The 19,160-nt window shown below is 51.0% G+C and overlaps 1 protein-coding gene and 1 non-coding gene across 2 annotated transcripts in view; both read right to left on the bottom strand.

The window, feature by feature from the left end:
• Positions 1 to 19,160, bottom strand: part of cgnb (cingulin b) — a 114,265-nt gene that overhangs the window by 43,648 nt on the left and 51,457 nt on the right. The window contains exons 9-16 of the mRNA XM_041181560.1: positions 18,806 to 19,018; positions 15,021 to 15,169; positions 13,349 to 13,490; positions 9,758 to 9,970; positions 8,521 to 8,727; positions 6,669 to 6,773; positions 4,220 to 4,372; positions 1,932 to 2,102 (exon numbers count right to left, since the gene is read on the bottom strand). Of these exons, the coding sequence (XP_041037494.1) occupies positions 1,932 to 2,102; positions 4,220 to 4,372; positions 6,669 to 6,773; positions 8,521 to 8,727; positions 9,758 to 9,970; positions 13,349 to 13,490; positions 15,021 to 15,169; positions 18,806 to 19,018 (1,353 nt within the window). The remainder of the gene's footprint in view (positions 1 to 1,931; positions 2,103 to 4,219; positions 4,373 to 6,668; positions 6,774 to 8,520; positions 8,728 to 9,757; positions 9,971 to 13,348; positions 13,491 to 15,020; positions 15,170 to 18,805; positions 19,019 to 19,160) is intronic.
• Positions 4,741 to 4,986, bottom strand: LOC121274390. Its single transcript, XR_005942254.1, has one exon. It is a non-coding gene; the product is annotated as a small nucleolar RNA SNORA53 (small nucleolar RNA).

Consider the following 19,160-nt stretch of genomic DNA (forward strand, 5'->3'; position numbering starts at 1 on the left):
CTGCCAATGCTCCTGTTTAACGTGGCTCCCGGTTCTCTACCTAGAAGCAGCACGGGGAGTTTACAATGGTAAAAGGTGGTTAGTGAGTGGTTAGCTAGTTCTTTTCGGGGGGTTTTGTAGCGCCCCTGCCTCTGAGCCGGAAGCTGCGGGTTCGAGTGCCACTCCAGGACTCTGGCAACTCATCACCGTGCCTGAGTATGCAGATGGACCTACATAAGGGGTTTGGCGAGGACTTACATTGGCGAGGACTTACTGTGTCAGTTTGATAGGCGTGGCAACTCATCACCGTGCCTGAGTATCCAGACGGACCTACGTAAGGGGTTTCGGTTTCCCTGAAATAAGAGAAACACTCTCCCTTTTTTTTTTAAAAAGAGAAGGGACGTTCGAATTGAGGACAAAACAGGCTGAGCGCCGACCTGCAAATCCTCCCAAAACAATGGCAGGCAGCAAGGGTGGGAGAGATTCCTGGTCAACCATGTGATGGGAGGTAAAGTTGACCCCCCCCACCCCCCCCCCCCACCCCACCCCACACCCCCTCCTATTCTTCCTGCCAAAGTGGACAACTCATGTTTTTCCACATTCTACTCCATCTGCCATATGTTTGACACACAGACACAGACACACGCACACAGACACACGCACACAGACACACGCACACAGACACACGCACACAGACACACGCACACAGACACACGCACACAGACACACGCACACAGACACACGCACACAGACACACGCACACAGACACACGCACACAGACACACGCACACAGACACACGCACACAGACACACGCACACAGACACACGCACACAGACACAGCACCTATCCACGTAACCCTGTGAGCAGGGAGAGATGCCAGAGATGCAGGTTAAAAATAAAGAGGGAACATCTTGAGACCAGCTAAGGTCCCAAATCCTTGGCTTTCGCCAGCCCCGTGCTTGAACCGTTTGGGCTTAGTTAAGTGAGGTCCTTCACTTAAAAAGAAAAGGGGGAAATGATTCTCTTATTTCAGGGAAACAGAAGCCCCTCATGTAGGTCCGTCTGGATACTCAGGCACGGTGATGAGTTGCCACGCCTATCAAACTGATACAGTAAGTCCTCGCTAATGTCGACTCACTTAATATTGTTTCACTTTAGCGCCAATTAACGTTGTAAATAAATTAGCGTCAGTCCATCCGTTTAACGTCGCCAGTTTCGCTTTAACCCTTTTGCCCAAGACCTCCTCTTTTCTGCGGCCTGTCTACCCTCGTGGCTGGTCCGGCAGGGCTCCAGCCCTCTTCTTCCCCACTCCCCTCCTTGCCTCTCCCAGCCTCTGTTCTTACCTTAGCCCTCGGGGGCCCCGCCCTTCAGTGGCTCCCCTGCTGGCTTCGCTTCTGGACTCACGCTGAAGTCCAGGGCTCCATCTAGTGACAGAGGCTGGCCGGTGCGGGTAGTCGGAAGGTCAGCCGTTAACCGCACCGACCAAGGCCTGCCAGTAGATGGGGGCCTGGTCAACCTAAAGCTACTGTGGACTGGAGGTGAGTAATCCTTTCGAGGAATTTAAGTGTATTGTATGCGGTAATTCTTGTATATTTAGTGAAGCATTTTATTTTTGCAAGTAATTTCAGGTAGGGATGCACAGTGCTGCCCATGTATGGTAGTGTTTCAGCTCGTACATTCTTGTTTTCCGGGCGAGAATGGCCAGAAGGAGCCTAACTCCAACTTTAGCATTGATCCGTGTGGGAACCCACGATTCACTTAAACTCGCCATTTTCAAGAACGCAATCACTTTTTTATTTTAAGTGAGGACTTATTGTACCACCTTGCTCGTTTACAAATAGCCCTGCCCGGCTCAGGTGGGCCACACTAGGCTGAAATTTAGCAAATGGGCCAAGTCCGGAGGGAGTACGTCCCAGGGATTCGTGGGGAGTGTTAAGATAAGCCCAGTTACCTCATCTTGCAGCCTCTTGATGGTCATGCTGGCCTTTTCCAGCTCCAAGGTCCTCTCCTTCCCTTGCCTCTGATGCTCCAGTAACTCGCGACGCGACTTATCCCGGCACTCGTCCAGCTGGGACTGCAGCACGACCACGGAGCTCCCAGACTGCTCCGAGATCTCGTCTACCTGCAAGACGGGAAAAGAAGCCAAAGTTCAGATCGCTGTGGTCCTTAACGCCTTGGAAGGACGGCCTCTGGCCAGCTCGTCTCCGCAGACACCTGGCAATGCGGTAACCGCTGGAGCTGAGCCGCCAGCCCAGAGTTCAAACCCCACTCCGCTACGCCGTGAAACCGGAGTTCAATAAGCCTGTGGGCTGGTGCCAGGAAGGATTACATAGAATTTACAGCGCAGAAACAGGCCATTCGGCCCCTCTGCTCCATGCCGGTGTTTCCGCTCCACACCAGCCTCCTCCCAACCCCCGAATTCATCTCACCCCATCAACATATCCTTCTATTCCTTTCTCCCCTCGTGTTTATCCAGCCTGTCTTTCCCCCCCCCCCCCCCCCCCCACCAAACTTAAATGGAACTCTGCTATTCACTCTGCATTCTCACCACTCTCTGGGGTAAAAATGTTTCTCCCGAATCGGACTGGTTAGCATTGGTCTTACGTTTTAGCGCCGTATAAGCACTGGGTTGCTGTCAAAACGATCTTGAGGACCGATCTCGACTGCCTTGAGGTTGGGGGTGGGTGTGTTTATTTTAAATTCTTTCACGGGACACTGGCGAGTCTATAGCATTTGCTGCCCATCCCTAATTGCCCCTTGAACGGAGTGGGTTTGCTAGGGCCATTTCAAAGGGGCAGTCAAGGGTCCCGCTGCCGCATGGCTGCGGGTCTGGAGCCACGTGTAGGGCCAGACTGGGTGAGGACAGCAGGTTTCCTTCCTTAAAGGGGCGTTAGCGAACCAGATGGGTTTTTACGAGCTCCGACGATGGATGTCATGGTCACCGTCACTGAGACTAGTTTTCAATTCCAGACTTATGCGTCGATCTTAAAATTCCACCGGCTGCCCCAGTGGGGTTTGAACCCGTGACCCCCCCCCCCCACCCCCAGGGAGTAAGCCTCGGCCTCCGGATCACCAGCCCAGAGATATTACCATTACGCCATATTCCACCCCCCCCCACCTCCCAAACAATCGGAAAGGAATTTCCAGATTCCTCCCCCACCGCCCCCCACCTCCGATTGTCCTCTATTCTTGTCTCTCAGATTACGTAGCTCTTTCAAAAAGGGTTAGCACAGGCAGGATGGGAGGAATGGCTTCCTTCTGCGCTGGATCGTTCTGATTTTACGCCTTTTGAGGGGGGGGGGGTGCAGGGATGGTGTGCAAAGAAAGGTATAGTCACAGTACAGGCGTCAGCCAGCCTAAACAGACCAGCAACTCATTTCACTCAAAACCCAACGGTTCACTAAGTTCCTTCCCGATCATCCACCAGGCTCCCACTCTTTTTGATTCAAACTCAAGTACTTGAAAAGGAGGAGGCCCATGCGCGTTCAACTTCAGCGCTGCTGAGAAACAACAAATAAAAAGGGGCATGCCGTCAAAGCTGTTTGTCTTGCACTCATGAGGACGAATTCGCAAGGATACCAATTTAACAGGAAACGACAATTTATACTGCATGAGAAGAGAGTGCTGATTGGTTGGCAAATGGGCTCTGATTGGTAGAGGCCTTGCCATGGAGAATGTACCAGGGACTGGCAACACCTCTACCAATCAGAGTCCACTTGCCAACCAATCAGCGCACTCCTCCCATGCAGCGCAAATTGTTGTTCCCTCTAACGACTGGTATTCTTCTGAATCTGTCCTGATGAGTGCAAGATGAAAATCTTTGACTTCCCAAGGAGCAAGTTCAACTTGCTCAAGTTCAAATTCAAGTTCAAGTTCAAACAGAGCAGGTTAGCCTTTTGAAGTATTGAATGCCTTTGGAAGCTTGCATGTTGGTTAACTGCTAAAAAATAAAAAGTGGGCTACACGTTAGTCCGGTACCACACTCTGCGACAGGCCCTTAGTGCCCACTGCATTCAGCCTTGGCAAACAATTGCAAACAGGTCCACCACCACTTTTAGGGCAACGAGAGATGGGCGACCTCGCTAGTGCAACTGACTAAGAGTTGATCGGCAAATTAAAAAACACGCTGGCTGGTGGCGAGGAAGCAACCGCCCTGCAACGTTGTTTACTCGAATAAGGAAAAAGGGGGGGGGAAAACGGCTATTTCTAAACGTCGTTACCCCCCGTCCGGCTTCTCACCTCTTTCTGCAACTTCTCGATCGTTTTGTCCAGCAACCTCTTCTGCTCCTCCAACTCGATCTTCGCCTTCTTCAGCTGATCTTTCTGCCTCGCCTCGTCCTGGAAGCGCTCGCTTAACTCCTGGTAGTCTTGGGTCAGCCGGTTCAGACTCCGCTGTTTCATTGTGATGGGGGGAGGAGGGTGGGGGTTAGTGGGTAAGGAAACGAAAGTAACAAGGGTTATGATTGCAGATGTGGAAGTCCTTGCGGAAGTCACCAAGTAACGCCTAAAGCAGGGGCTGACGGATTTCTAAATGCCAAAGACATTAAACGGATGTGGGGATGGCGCGGGGAAAAAGACATTGATAAACCATGATCACATTGAATGGCGCAGCAGGCTTGACAGGCTGAATGGCCTACTCCTGCTCCTATGTTCCTCCGGTTGAGGCCCGCGTGCACCTCCCATCGTCGAAAGGAGCCACAGCTCCTCGACAATCTCACATTTTACTGCAACGTTTAAACCAGATGGACTTTGCTGCAGTGTGGACCTGTTGAGCAAAGTCCTGATGGCAGAAAGCAGCCTAGAGTTAGCGTGTCACTCACGTCAGGACACAGGGCTACCCTGCAGATATATTACTCTTACAAGCCAAATGACTCGAGCGCCTTCAGCTTGTACAATCAATACGGATGTCACCTGCCAGCAGACCAGAGAACCCCAGCATTAGGGTGCAAAAGATTTACCAGCAAGGTCGAACAGATACATCCCAAAAAGTGGCTCTAAGGAGTGTGCGTTTTTAAAAAAATCTATTCACTGCTAAGCCGCGTCTCAGGCCTCAGTTAAAGGAGGTCCCACGTCTGGAATGTTCCAGTCTCACGTGCTTCTCACTGGCACCGAGGACTGGAAAGGATGCTGAGCTCCCTGTAAAAGTTATGGAACTCATCGCCCCTGCGAGCCTGGAGCGGAGGACAATCTCCCCAGCTTATCCGCTCGGCAGTGGGGCGGAGGTGGCGTGCGATAAGCGGCTCTTACGTGATTCACGGTATCTCATCCACAGCCGCGTTAAGGGTCCTGTCCCAAAAATACTCAGTGTCGGGCGCCCTACGCTCAGTTGAAACCTGAAGCTCCGAAGAAGGGTCACTGGGACTCGGAACGTGAACTCTGTTTCTCTCTCTCTCTCCACAGCTACTGCCAAGGCCTGCCGAGTTTTCCCTGCATTTTCTCTTTTCATTTCAGATCCGCAGTTATTTTGCTTTTTAGCTAAATTAAGACCAGTTGCCCGCTCGTTTTAATGTTTTAGAGTTCCTGACAGCATTTCCTTTGGAGACGGACAAACACAACCTTCCTCGAACAACTCATTGCATAAGTTGTATTAGCTCATGATATACAACATTAGGTAGACCACAACCTGAGTTACTGTGCGCACTTCTGGTCACCTCATTACCGGTAGGGTGTGGCTACATGAGCGAGGGTACAGAGGAGGCTGACGAGGGATGCTGTCAGGACTGGAAAACGCCAACATAAAAAGCAAAACACTGCGGACGCTGGAAATCTGAAACAAGAACAGAAAATGCTGGAAGAAATGAGCAGGTCGGACAGCATCTGTGGAGAGAAAAAAAAAAACAAGAGTTAACGTTTGATACGGACTCGAAACGTTAACTCTGCTTTATTTTCTCTCTCCGCACAGATACTTGTTAGACCTGGAATGTTGTAGCTGTGAGGAAAGACCGGGTAGGCTGGGGTTGTTCTCCCTGGAAGAGAGGAGGCTGAGAGGGAGACTTGATTCGAGATGTACAAAGTTGTGAGGGGGGCCTGGATAGAGTGGATGGGATGGGCCTAATTACCTTAGCAGAGGGGTCAGTGACTAGGGGGCATAGGTTTAAAGTGATTGGTAGAAAGGTTAGAGGGGAGATGAGGAAATTCTCTCTCCCCCCACCGTCCCCCCCAACCCCCAGAGGGTTCTAGGGGTCTGGAACTCGCTGAAAGGGTAGTAGAGGCAGAAACTCTCAACTCCTTTGATAAGGATAAGGGGTCTGGACCTGCACCCCAAGTGCCGTAACCTGCAGGGCCACGGACCGAACGCTGGAAAAGCGGGAGGAGGCCGGGTGGCTTGTCTGGTTGGCCGGGCCAGGCACAACGGGCCGAGTGGCCCCTTTCCTGTGCCGCAAAACTTCCGACCGTCGCCACAGCGGGGCAGGAGACGGGTCTGCGCTGAGCAGCATCATGAAAGCCAGGGGTGTAAAGTAACACAAGTCGGGGTGGGGGGGGGGGGGGTGCAGAGGGTTGCTTCAACGGGTTCAAACAGTTGGTGGGTGGGGATTGCAAAGGCCCGAAACGGACCTGGGAAAGCCTAACGGGAGCCATTAAACGCTGGCGCGAAGTGAAGGGCAGAAAGTAAACGTGATTGCCACAGAGCACAGAAGCTTCTGGATACACAGCGGATTCCGACGGGGAACGCCTTGGCGTGACGTACCTGCGTTTCCTCCAGGCGATTTTCTAACACTCTCTTGGCGACGGCTGTCTCCTGCTCCTGGTCTGTGGCTTCTCCCAGAGTCTGTTCCATCTGTTTCCGCTCCGCCTAAAAGCAGATTCCAGGGAGTCACGGTGCATTTTAACATCGGGACAAGAGAAGGCCATTCGGCCCCTCCAGCCCGTTTTCCTTCACTCCGCCCCCCCCCCCCACCACTCCGCAGCCCATTCTATTAGATCGTGGCTGATCTGGATGTTAACTCCATCAACCCCCCCCAGTCTTGGGTCCATTACTCTTAATCCCCTTTGTCCGACAAAAATCCACTCATCACGAGAATGGTCCCAGGGATGAGGCGCTTCAGTTCTGAAGGTAGACCGGAGTAGCTACGATTGTTTTCCAGGGAGTAAAGAGAGTCGAGAGGAGATTTGATAGGGGTGTTCAAAATCGCGAGGGGTCTGGAAGAGAGTAGAGAGGGAGAAACTGTTCCCTCTCGTGAAAGGATCGCGAACGAGAGGGCACAGGTTTAAAGTAATTAGTAGAAGCAAAAGCGACGGGAGGAGAAACTTTTTTTTAAACGCAGCGAGCGTTTAGGGTTTGGAAGGCGCTGCCTGGGGCTGTGGGAGAGGAAGGTCCGATGGAAGCGTTCAAAAAGGGAACCAGCCCGTTACCGGAAAGGGAAGGGGGATGTGCACAGTTACCGGGAGAAGGCGGGGGAACGGCACGAGGTTGAGTTGCTCATTCGGAGAGCCGGTGCAGACACGATGGGCCGAATGGCCGCCTCCTGCGCCGCAACATTCCTGCCATCTGAGTTTCGAAATTTCCAATCGCCCGCTTTCGAGCTCTCTCCCCCTCTCTCTCTCCAGGAACGCGATCCGAAAAGGTTTGGCGCGTTGTACGTTTGACCAGGAAGCAACGAGAAAATGACCAATTAGAATGGAGAAGAGAAACTCCTCTGGGATTCAGAAGAAGATTGGATGGTGTAGCAAAGGGGAACGATTTCAGGTCATTGAGTGTATTTAAGACCGAGATAAACAAGTTCTTGATTGGTAAGGGGTGGGGATCAAAGGTTGCGGGGAGAAGGCGGGAGAATGGGGTTGAGAAACTTATCAGCCATGATTGAATGGCGGAGCAGACTCAATGGGCCAAATGGCCTAATTTCTGCTCCTGTGTCTTATGGTCTTATGGGACTTTTAAAAAAAAAAGACCCGCGCACCCCGAGGGAGAACACAAACAACTCCGGTTGTGGCTGCCGGCCGGGTTTTTGGTGTGGAATTACCTCTAGGTGGTCTGCGGCACAGGGAGTAGCGCCCTTGCCTCTGAACCAGAAACACCAGTTTCGAGTCCCACTCCAGGACTTGGTGCTGCATTCACAAGGCGGCCGGACAGGTCGCAAATCCTTCCGACACACCTGTGGTGGGCAGTAAGAGCGGGAGAGACTCCCGGACTCTTCCCCACCCCCCCTCAGAGGGTCGTGAATCCTCGGAGCTCTCTTCTCCAGAGAGGGCTGGAGGCAGGGTCGCTGAATATTTTTTTTAAAGGCAGGGGTAGACAGAGTCTTGACTGAAAAGGGATTCAAAGGTTATCGGAGGGGGGGTAGCGGGAACATGAAGATGAGGCCCCAATCAGATCAGGCGTGATCATACTGAATGGCGCAGCAGGCTCGAGAGGCCTACTCCTGCTCCTAACCCGTACGTTCGAATGGTCAGCCACACTTGATGCGGAGTTCTAAGCTTTAGCCTCTGGCTTCAGGCTGGCAATCTGTTCCAGGAAAAACAAGCTACGGGGAAATAAAAAGAGACACAAGCGCGCACTTGGTCCGCATCATGCGTTTCTCAACCCTCTCAAGTCTAATTACCTCCAACCGGACCATCTTGTCACTCAGCCGTGACTCAGAGCACTTCAGCTCCTCGATCATGTCCCTGTACTCTCCCATCTGGAAGTCCATTTGGGAAACCCTCCGCTTCAGGTCGTCATTATCCTGCTTCAGCTGCTTCAGAGAGGAGTCAGCTGCTTTCCTCGCCTGCTCTGTCGCTCCCTTTTCATTTTCCAGGTTCAGTTTGTCCTGAGGTGTTGGGGGAGTGGGGGGGGGGGGGGGGGGGGGGGGGGGGGGGGGAGGTTGGATAGAGAAGGAGAGGGACAAAGTTATTTTCCAAAAATGTGCAAGAGTGTTCCGAGTGGGAATAGCCCCGTTAATAACTGGTTAAAAAAACAGGCTGCTTTGCTCCATCAATACGCCACCTTGGCTGTGCCACAGCTCAGGAAACAGGTAACATCTGACCTCAAGCATACCTATTACTGATAGTCAAAATTAGAGGGATTGCCTCCTCTCTCTCTCTCTCCCTCCCTCCCTCCTTCTCTTCCCTCAGAGAAGCAGGGAATCAGTAGCACCAATACCATCAGGCACAGTCACGGAATAGCCTGCATTACGTACCCAGGTCCTGGAGTGGAGCACAACCCCATAACCTTCTGACTCTGAGACAAGAATGTTATCAACGGAGCATTGGGTAGTCAATGAATTTGGGTTCCTTGACGGTGGTGTGGTGGTATTGTCACTAGGCTAGTAATCCAGAAGCCCAGGCTAATACTCTGGGGACACGGGTTCAACTCCCACCATGATGAAATTTAAATTCAATCCATTAATAAACCTAGAATTGAAAGCTCGTCTCTGCAATTGTGATCATGAAACTATCATCGATTGTCATAAAAGCCCACTTGGTTCACTAACATAAAGATAAAAGCAAAATACTACACGTCGGAAACAAAGACAGAAAATGCTAGAAAAACTCAGCAGATCCGGCAGTATCGGTGGGGGAGAGAGAGAGACATAGTTAACGTTTCGAATCCGTATGGCTCTTCTTTAGAGCTTCACGAACGCCCTTTAGAGAAGGAAAGCCGTCGTCATCCTTACCCGGTCTGGCCTGTGTGAGACTCCAATCCCGCAGTAACACGGTCGACTCTTAACTGCCCTCCGAAACGGCTGAGCAAGCCGCTCAGCTGTACCAAACCGCTGCTTCAGTCCAACCAGACGGACTGCAGCAGCTCAAGGCGGCCCACTCAAGGGCAATGAGGGACCGGCAGCAGGTTGAACTCACCTTTGACATAAGGTCGCAGCTCCTCTTGAGCATTTCCACTTCCTTCTGATGGCTCTGCTTCAGTTTTTCCAGTACTTTGCTGTGGCTAGCAGCCTCTTCGCTTAGCGTCCCTTTCAGCGCGCTCAACTCCTGCTCTTTACGCTGTACGAGGGCTTCCTGGCGCTCACTGGCACTGGCTGTCTCTTGCAGTTCCTTCTTGGCTGTAGCCAGCTCCTGAAACAGAGAGGACCTGGTCAGCTTTTCTGCATCGCATGCTGTACGGCAACAGTGTCCCTGGTATATTTGTATCTAACGCAGTTGTTTTGTCTCTCTACAGTCACTTCCGAGACTTCCACTGATTCATCCAGAACAAATTTGGTATTAACAAACTGTGAGGCAGTTTAGAACCGTGGTGGGGAGGGGGCACCAATGATAGATAGTCACTAATAAATCCGATGGGGAATTCAGGAGAAACTTCATTACTCAGAGTGGGGAGAATGTGGGACTCGCTCCCACGGGGAGCGGGGGCAGAATGTGGGACTCGCTCCCATAGGGAGCCGGGGGGAGAATATGGGACTCACTCCAGCGGGGAGTGGTTGAGGTGAATGGCAGAGGTGGACCAAAGCGGAGGGAGGAAGTTGGATAAACACATGAGGGAGAGCGGAATAGAAGGGTACGTTGATGGGGTGAGATGAAGTGGGGGTTGGAGAAGGAGGAGGCACGGAGCAGATGGGCTGAGTGGTCAGTTCTGTTGCAATAAATACTCTGTAATCAAAGCTCGCACGCAGATCAGTGTCCAGCATTCCCGGGCTACTGAATTCCTCAAAGTTTAAATGCTCACAGGGCGCTCTCTGCCTATTTCAGGGAGAGCTTCATCAAGCCCCTTGCGCCATTTATATTGTGTGTTGGGGGCTGTGCTCCGTGAGCATAAACACGCAGGACTGACTCCCTGCGATTACCTTCCAAAATTAAAGGGCGTAACTCCAGAGCAGACTTGTAGACGCTTTAGACGTGTGAGTGTACGGACGGCCTGTTCTTCCACGCCCTGCTGCTCTGATTTGGGAATGAAACCAAGAGCAAGAGACTTGCACGTCTGCAGCTGGCAGTACTTCTACAGTGTAAAAGCACTCAGTTTCTGAGAGTTTCTCTGCTCCAAGCACAGACTGTATGCCAACAGTAGCAACTTGCATTTACATAGCACCTTTAACATTGTAAACGTCCCAGGGAGCGTTCTCGGGCAAAATCTGACACTGAGCCATGAAAGGAGATATTAGGGACAGGTGGCTAAAATCCTGGTCAAAGAGGTCGGTTTTAAAGAGCGGCTTAAAAGGAGTAGAGAGAGAGGGGGCGGAGAGGTTTAGGGAGGGAATTCCAGAGCTCAGGGCCCCAGGCAGCTGAAGGTAGAGCCGCCAATGGTGGAGCGACGGGAATCAGTGGATGCGCAAGGGGCCGGAACGGGAGAGAAACGTGAATAGAGTTAACCAGGAGAGTCAAAAGCCTAACATTAGCTACATGGCAGGGGGCCGATGGCATAGTGGTACTGTCACTGGACTAGAGAGCCAGGGTAATGCTCCGCTGGCCTGGGCTCGAAAACCACCACGGCCGATGGATTCAACAATAATGACCACAAAACTGATTGTTGTAAAAAAAAACCATCTGGTTCACTAATGCCCTGCATGTGGCTCCAGACCCCAAAGCAATGTGGTTGGCTTTTAAAATACAAGGGATGGGCAATAAATGCTGGCCTAGCCAGCGATGCCCACATCCCATGAGAGAGTAAGAAAAGAGCCTGTCAGGTGGATGGCATTTATCTAGAGTACATATGTGGGGGGGGAAAGTCAATGGGAATGCAGGAAAGTAGGAGAAGCAGCAAAGTAAGAGACAGGAATGGGGAAAGCTTGCACCATTTTCTTCTTTAAATACCTGTTTTACTCAACTTCAAATTAACATGCAAAGCGTTTGGCACCAATATATTCTTACAATTCAATACTAAATGTCAAATGCACCACCTTTCCTTGCACAAAGCCTCTTTCTTCAGCTTGAACCCAATCCTCTCTCTTTCACTTTCCCTTGTCCACTATGCACCAGTACACTATTCACCCAGGAGGGAACGCTAGCAGGTTGTTTGGCAGCATTGCCTTCGGAGCCAAGCAGAAACCCGAGAACCCCATCCACACTCGATACCCACTTGGCAGCAGGGATTGGGGCGGGAGTTGCTGTATTGTAATCACAATTCTTGACCGATTTGTCCCTCCCTCACAACCTGGCGGGGGTGGGGGGGAGTCCGGTGGCAGCTTCCAAATGTTCAGCTGGTGGGGTATAGCCAACTTCAGGCTTAGCAGAGATGCCTCCCGGAGCCAAATGGTCTTCTGGCACGAAACTAACCGGACACATTGGGATTAGATATTGGAGGGAGGGCTGGTGCCAAATAAAGTGTACCTGAGCAAGAATTCGAGTGAAAAACAGGTACCTTTAAATAATCTGGAGATAAGAACATAATAGCCTAAGAAATAGAAACAGAAGAAGGAGGCCATTCAGCCCCTCGAGCCTGCTCCGCCATTCAACAAGATCATGGCTGATCTGATTGTGGCCTCAACACCACTTTCCTGCCTGCAGTCCTCCTCTCGCTCTCTCCCCTCCCCCACCTCCCCCCCCCCCCCCCCCCCCCCCCCCCCCCCCCCCCCCCCCCCCCCCCCCCCCCCAGCCCCCCTATAATTCTCGAACAAAAATCTGTCTACCTCCACCCTGAGTATGTTCATTGACCCAGCCTCCACTGCTCTCTGGAGACAATAATTCCAAAGACTAACGAACTTCAGAATTACTGGTCTCCATCTTCCCCCTCTGCTCCGTGCTGGTGTTTCTGCTCCACACGGGCCTCCTCCCACCCTCTCTTCATCTCGCCCCACCAACATTATCCTTCTATCCCTTTCCCCCTCGTGTGTTTATCCAGCTTCCCCCCACTTCAATGCATCTCTGTGATTCACCTCGACCACTCCATGTGGGAGCGAGTCCCACATTCTCCCCAGCCTCTGGGTAAAGAAGTTTCTCCCGGATTCCCGAGTGGATTTTTTTGTGACTATCTTATATTGATGGCTGCTCCCACAGCTTTAAAGTGCATCACAATTTGTTAATGTCAAATTGTCGTTTGGTAGTGCGGAACTCAAGTATTGCTGGAAAAAAAAAAAACATTTTGTCAAAGCTTTGACAAAATGTCTTTTTATCAGCAATACTAATGCCAAATTGTTCTCGAATGGGAGGCCCTTAATTTTTAAACTGTGCCCCCTCTTTCTAGATTCCCCCACGAGGGGAAACATCCCCTCAGAATCTTATAGATTTCACATCTCATCCTTCTAAACTCCAATGAGTACAGGCCCAACCTCTCCTCATAAGGCAAATCCCTTCATCTCTGCCCACGTTTCCATTTCGAGTATCTGAAACCCAGCGAGCCTACATATCACGGGTGCAGGACATTGAGGAGGGCACCACGAGGAATCCGCTTCAGACCATAACAGCGCATTCACACTACGCTTGTGACTGGAGGCTATCTGGAATGCTTGCAGGGGACAAGCAACTGCCATAAGAAAAGGTTATCAGAATCCAAAAGCAACATACTTTTTTAAGTGCTTGGATCTCTGTAGTGTCCACGGAGGTCCGTTTCACATGGTCCACCTCATCCTGCATCACTGAGTAACGATCTCGCAAATCCCGCAGCTCCTCATCGAACTCCTCCTTCTCCAGCTTTATCTGTAACAGTCTGGGATTAGGAACAAGTGGAAAAAAATACAGAGATTGGTTTGGGTCTCATCCTTCTGGATCAGCCACCGTACTTGCCTTTCCCTTGCACATCCCTCCCACCCTCCCCCAGGCACCTCAACATCCACCCGAGGGGGAGGACTGCCCCTGGGCGGAAACACATGATACAAAGTAGGGCAGGTGTCCGCCGTGGCTCAGCGAGTTACACTCTCGGCCTCAGTCACTCCAGAGACTTGAGCCCATAATCCAGGCTGACACTCAGTGCAGCGCTCCCACAGTGCTGGCACTGGTCTTTTGTCTGGGACGTTAAACCGAGACTCAAGCCTGAACTCTCAGGTGGACTTGTGTAAAAGACCACAAGGAGCAGAAGTAGGCCATTCGGCCCATCGAGGCTGCTCCGCCATTCAGTGAGACCATGGCTGATCTGATAATCCTCAACTCCACTTTCCTGTCTTTTCCCCCATAGCCCTTGAGATTCCCTCGCTGATTAAAAATCGGTCTATCTCAGCCTTGAATATACTTAACGAGCCAGCCTCTATAGCCCTCTGTGGTGAAGAATTCCACAGATTCACTACCCCAGAAAAAAAAAAGATCCCACAGCCACTTTTGGAAGAGGAGCTGGGGGGGTGTGGCAAAGAGCTCTCCCAGGTATCCCGGGGCCAATATTTATCCTTGAACAATGTCACTAGGTCATTATTTTCATACCGCTGTCTGTGGGAGCTTGCTGTGCACAAATTGGCTGCTGTGCTTTCTATATTACAACAGTGACCACGCTTCAAAAGTAGTTCATTGGCAGTGAACCGCTTTGAGGCGTCATGAGGTAGTAAAAGGTGCTACAGAAATGCAATTTCTTGCCTTTCTTTCGGGTCTGAGAATACTGCACACCCTGAGCACCTCACTGGATGTATTTTATGCTCAAATCCTGGAGAGGAATTTGCAGTCACAACCTTCAGCCTCAAGGGGGCAAAGTGCCTCCTTTCAGAAAGGAGAAGCGTGGGGGTGGAGGGGGGGAACCATTAGGTCTGCACTGTCTAGAGTTTCGAAGAATATTAAAAAAAAGTGATCTCATTGAAACTTACATAGTTCTTACAGGACATGACAGGGTAGATGTGGATAGGATGTTTTCCCAGGCTGGTGAGTCTAGAATCGGGGACATCATCTCAGAATAAGGGGTAAGCCATTCAAGACTGTCATGAGGAGGAATTTCTGCGCTCAAGAGGGTGGTGAATCTTTGGAATTCTCCACTCCAGAGGGCTGCGGAAGCTCAATCACTGAACATATTCAAGACAAAAATCCGTAGGTTTCTGGATACTAACGACATTAAGGGATACGAGGGTAGCGGGGAAAAATGGCATTGACGTAGATGATTGGCCAGGATCTTTTCGAAAGGCGAAGCAGGCTCGATGGGCCGAGTGGCCTTTGCCTGCTCCTACGTTCCTAATTGGTAGAAACAGCCTTTTTTAAAAATTGACTAGGTTTCAAATCTGATTTGACTCCTTTCTCCGAAGGGAAAACATGAAACCCAATTTACTCCTGCTTTGTGCTGCGTAGCTCCTCCCGGTTTTTCTGGAACATCTCTCTCCAGTGGGTGCTCTCTTCAGTGTTCTCCTCCAGCTGTCTCTGCAGGCTCCGCATTGCTGAGTTGATCTTCTGTCTCTCAGACTCCACATTCTGTTGAGTCTTGGTTTAACAAGGAAAGCGAAGAAAATATTCAATCTTTTCCCCTCGCTGCAACAACTTATATTAATCCCGTGTCTTTTAGCGAAATAAACATCGCAAAGGTGCTTCACTGCAGTGTTGTAAAGCAAAGAGAGCGAGGGAGGGAGGGCGGGGGGGAGAGAGAGAGAGGGAGAGGGAGAGAGGTTTATGATGGGGATTCCAGGCAGCTGAAGACACGGCCACCAATGGTGGAACGATGGGAATCGGGATGTGCAAGAAGCCAGAATTGGAGGAGCACAGAAATAGGGAGGGGTGTAGGGTCTGGAGGAGGTTACAGAGATTGGGAGTGCTATAGGGGCTGGAGGAGGTGAGAGAGATAGGGAGGGGTGTAGGGGCTGGAGGAGGTGACAGATAGGGAGGGATGTAGGGGCTGGAGGAGGTTACAGAGATAGACTGAACTGCAGCGGTTCAAGGCGGCAGCTCACTGCCACCTTCTCAAGGGCAACTAGGGATGGGCAACAAATGCTGGCCTAGCCAGCGAAGCTCTCATCCCGTGAATGAATAAAAAGAAATGGAGAGGGTTGTAGGGGCTGGAGGAGGTTACAGAGATGAGAGGGACAGTAGAGGCTGGAGGGAGATACAGAGATAGGGAGGGGCGTGAGATCATGGAGGGGTTTGCAACAATGGACAAGGGTTTCAAAATTAAAGCATCGCTTGGCCAGGAGCCAAATGTATTGAGTACAGTATTGAGAAAGATGAACAGAACTTGGTGTGAGTAAGGGTAAAGGTAGCAGGTTTTAGATAACCTCAAGTTTAAGGAAGGTAGAATGTGGGAGGCCAGGCAGGATGCTGTTGGGGTAGTTGGGTCTGGAGGTAACAAAGGCAGGAATGAGCAGATGAGTTGACGCAGGGGGCGAAATCACGGGAGGCTGGAAATAGGCAGCCTTCACGATGACACGGACATCAAGCCCTTTAAATCATCTTAAACACCACGGTGAGGTCAGCCTTAATCTTCCAAGATCAAGGGAATAGAAGCTAATGTAACATGTCCACATAATTTACACCTTTTTAAATCCAGGTCAAAAACTGGCACTGCATCCCATTCAACCTTCCTGTGGTACAGTGCCCAGAACTGAACAGAGTCGGGGGGGGAAATATAAATTAAGCTTCCCTGTTACATCAGCTGACAGGGCTTCACTACTGATATCAGCAGTACTATCAGTGTTGATATAATGAAAGGGTTTGATAGGACAGACAGAGAGATGTTTCCACTTGTGGTGGTGGTGGTGGTGGGGGGGGTGCGCAGAGGGCTTGAAGAGACCAGAGCTGGGGGGGGGTGGTGGATATCAATATAAGAGAGTCACTAATCAATGCAATGGGAAACTCAGGAGAAACGAGGTGAATAGTGGAGATGCATTGGGTGGGTTGGGGGGGGGTTGCTGGATAAACACATGCGAGAGAAGGGAATAGAAGGATACATTGATGGGGGCGGTAGATGAAGAGAGGGTTGGAGGAGGCTCGTGTGGAGCATAAACACCATGCTTGGAGTGAATGGCTCGTTTCTGTGCTGTTAATGCAGTGTCAATCTAGTTTGCACCCCCGACACCAACCTCAATGGCTTGGCTGTAAAACATATTACAGCTGTCCTTCTCTCATCTGGAGATGCTAAGGCACTTAGAGCTGCCACTCACAAACCCAGGAAATAGCTGGTAAGACGGACACTGCATTGGAAGACCATTTTGCTCTATGCGCAGGCACGGACTAAATGGGGTTTTCCATTTATCTTTGCACAAGTCCCGTTAGCCCACTCCCTTCATAACCTCCTGTGTTTCTGAGGCCAAACTAAAGGCTCACCATAACCTCCTTGCTTTTGAACTCTACACCTCTATTTATAGAGCCCAGGATCCACTGTGTCTTACTAATCCTTTCTCAACCTGCCAAAGCCTCCCGCCCTTACCCCAACAGAGGCAAAGGATTTTTTCCCCCTTCGAGTATTTATCCAATTCTCTCTCCCTTTTGAAACTTCCTGATGAATTTGCTTCCACCGCCCTTTCAGGCAGTGCCTTCCAGACCACAACAACTCACTGCCTAAATAAAAATACTCATCCTTTCCCACCCCAACCACTGCCCCTTACCCTGAATTTTCTTGCCAATTATCTTAAATCAGTGTCCCGCTGGTCACAGGCTCTCCTGTCAATGGAAACAGTTTCTCCCTATCTACTGTTATCAAAACACCTAGTTTACTTTTTCTTTATTCTTTTCTGGGGGGGGGGGGGGGGGGGCGCGGCGGGGTGGTGTGCACGCTGCTGGTGAGACCAGCACTTGTTGCCCACCCCTAACTACCCTCGAACCAAGTGGCTTTGCACAAGTCCGTTATCCCACTCCCTTCGTAAAGCCCCCTGTGGTTTTGAGTGGCGTACACAACGGTCGAGTGTTAAAATTTTAAAGGCAGCTTCTTTTCAAGTGGCCCAGTCGGTGTGGCAATACAGTTTGAAACACATTAATTGATGTGCTCGCTGGAGTGGAAGCCCGGACTGTGCCCCTCAAAGGGCTTGTTTGTTCATTAAAAAAGAAAGAGGAAACCGTTTTCTTTTCATTCTCTCCCTGTTCATCCCCGACTGACTAATTCAACGTCTTTTGTGGAAATGGAGGGCCAAACGATGCTGTCGTTTGCCAGTACTTTTATTTTCTCTCAGCACAATGTGCACACAGTCTCTTATCTACCCCCGCCTCCCAGGCAACATTACGCTCGAAACAATGGAATTGCTGTTTGTCCAGAGCAGCGCGATGTCTCCTGCAGGGAGGGGCGGGGCGGCAGCGGAGTGGGGGGGGGGGCGCGTGGGGAGAGAGTTGGAGGGAATCCACATCGAGAGCAACCACAGTTCAGTTAACGGCTGACCGGTTTGTCAGGTGGAGTTTTTAAAAAGTCATCATCAGAATTGTGCAGCTGACCACATGCCGCTCCTTACGAACCTGATGTTTGAAATGAGTTTGCAAACCCGGCACTGGGTTAAGCGAAACAAGTGCAGTCGGTCTCACAAAGAAACAGGAGCAGGAGGAGGCTACTCGGCCCCTGCCACCACCCCTCCCCCACCCACCAAACCCCCAAGCCTGCTCCTCCATTCAGTAAGATCATGTGGCCTCAACTCCCCTGTCCTGTCTGTCCCCCATAACCCTCAACTCCCCAATCAATCAAAAATCTGTCTAACTCAGCCTTGAATATATTCAATGAGCCGGCCATCACTGCTCTCTGAGGAAGAGAATTCCACAGATTAATGACCCTCAAGAGAAGGAATTCTTCCTCATCTCTGCCTCAAATGGGAGAGCCCCTATTTTTAAACCGTGCCCCCTAGTTCTTGATTCGCCCATGAGGGAAGACACCCTCTCAGCACCCACCCTGTCGAGCCCCCTCAGAATCTTATCTGTTTCAATAAGGGCGCCTCTCATTCTTTTTAAACTCCAATGGGCGCATGCCCAACCTGCCCAACGTTTCCTCGTAAGACAAACAAACCCCCCCCTTCACCCCAGCAATTAGCCTGCACGTTTCCCACTTTGAGTCTTCAAGCCCAGCGAGTCTACCAATCGTAGCAGCGAGACACGGCAGGAGGCAGCAATAATTTAAAAAAAAGGGTAAAGGAAAGTATGTTTCCCACTGACCTGAGATACCTCATCGAAGTTTTTCCTCAGCTGTTCCATATCTTTCTGGTACTGGGCTGTAAGGTCTTCCATCGCTTTATCATGGCTGGACACCTCTTCCTTCAGGACCCCTTTCAGAGCCGTCAGCTCCCTGTCTTTTTGCCTCAGGATGTCCTCCACGGTCTGTTTTGCAGTTGCCACCATGTCCAGCTCCTCTTTTGTCCTCGCCAGCTCCTGTCGAAAGGAAGCGTGTTATTATGGAATCTTATGGCACAGGAGGAGGCTATTCTGCCCTGTATGCCTCTGCCAGCCCTTTGAAAGGGCCAGCCAGTTGGTCCCAATCGCAGAACGGTTATAGCACAGAGTGGGGACGTTC

This window comes from Carcharodon carcharias (assembly GCF_017639515.1).
Source record: "Carcharodon carcharias isolate sCarCar2 chromosome 36 unlocalized genomic scaffold, sCarCar2.pri SUPER_36_unloc_1, whole genome shotgun sequence".
Taxonomy (NCBI): Eukaryota; Metazoa; Chordata; class Chondrichthyes; order Lamniformes; family Lamnidae; genus Carcharodon; species Carcharodon carcharias.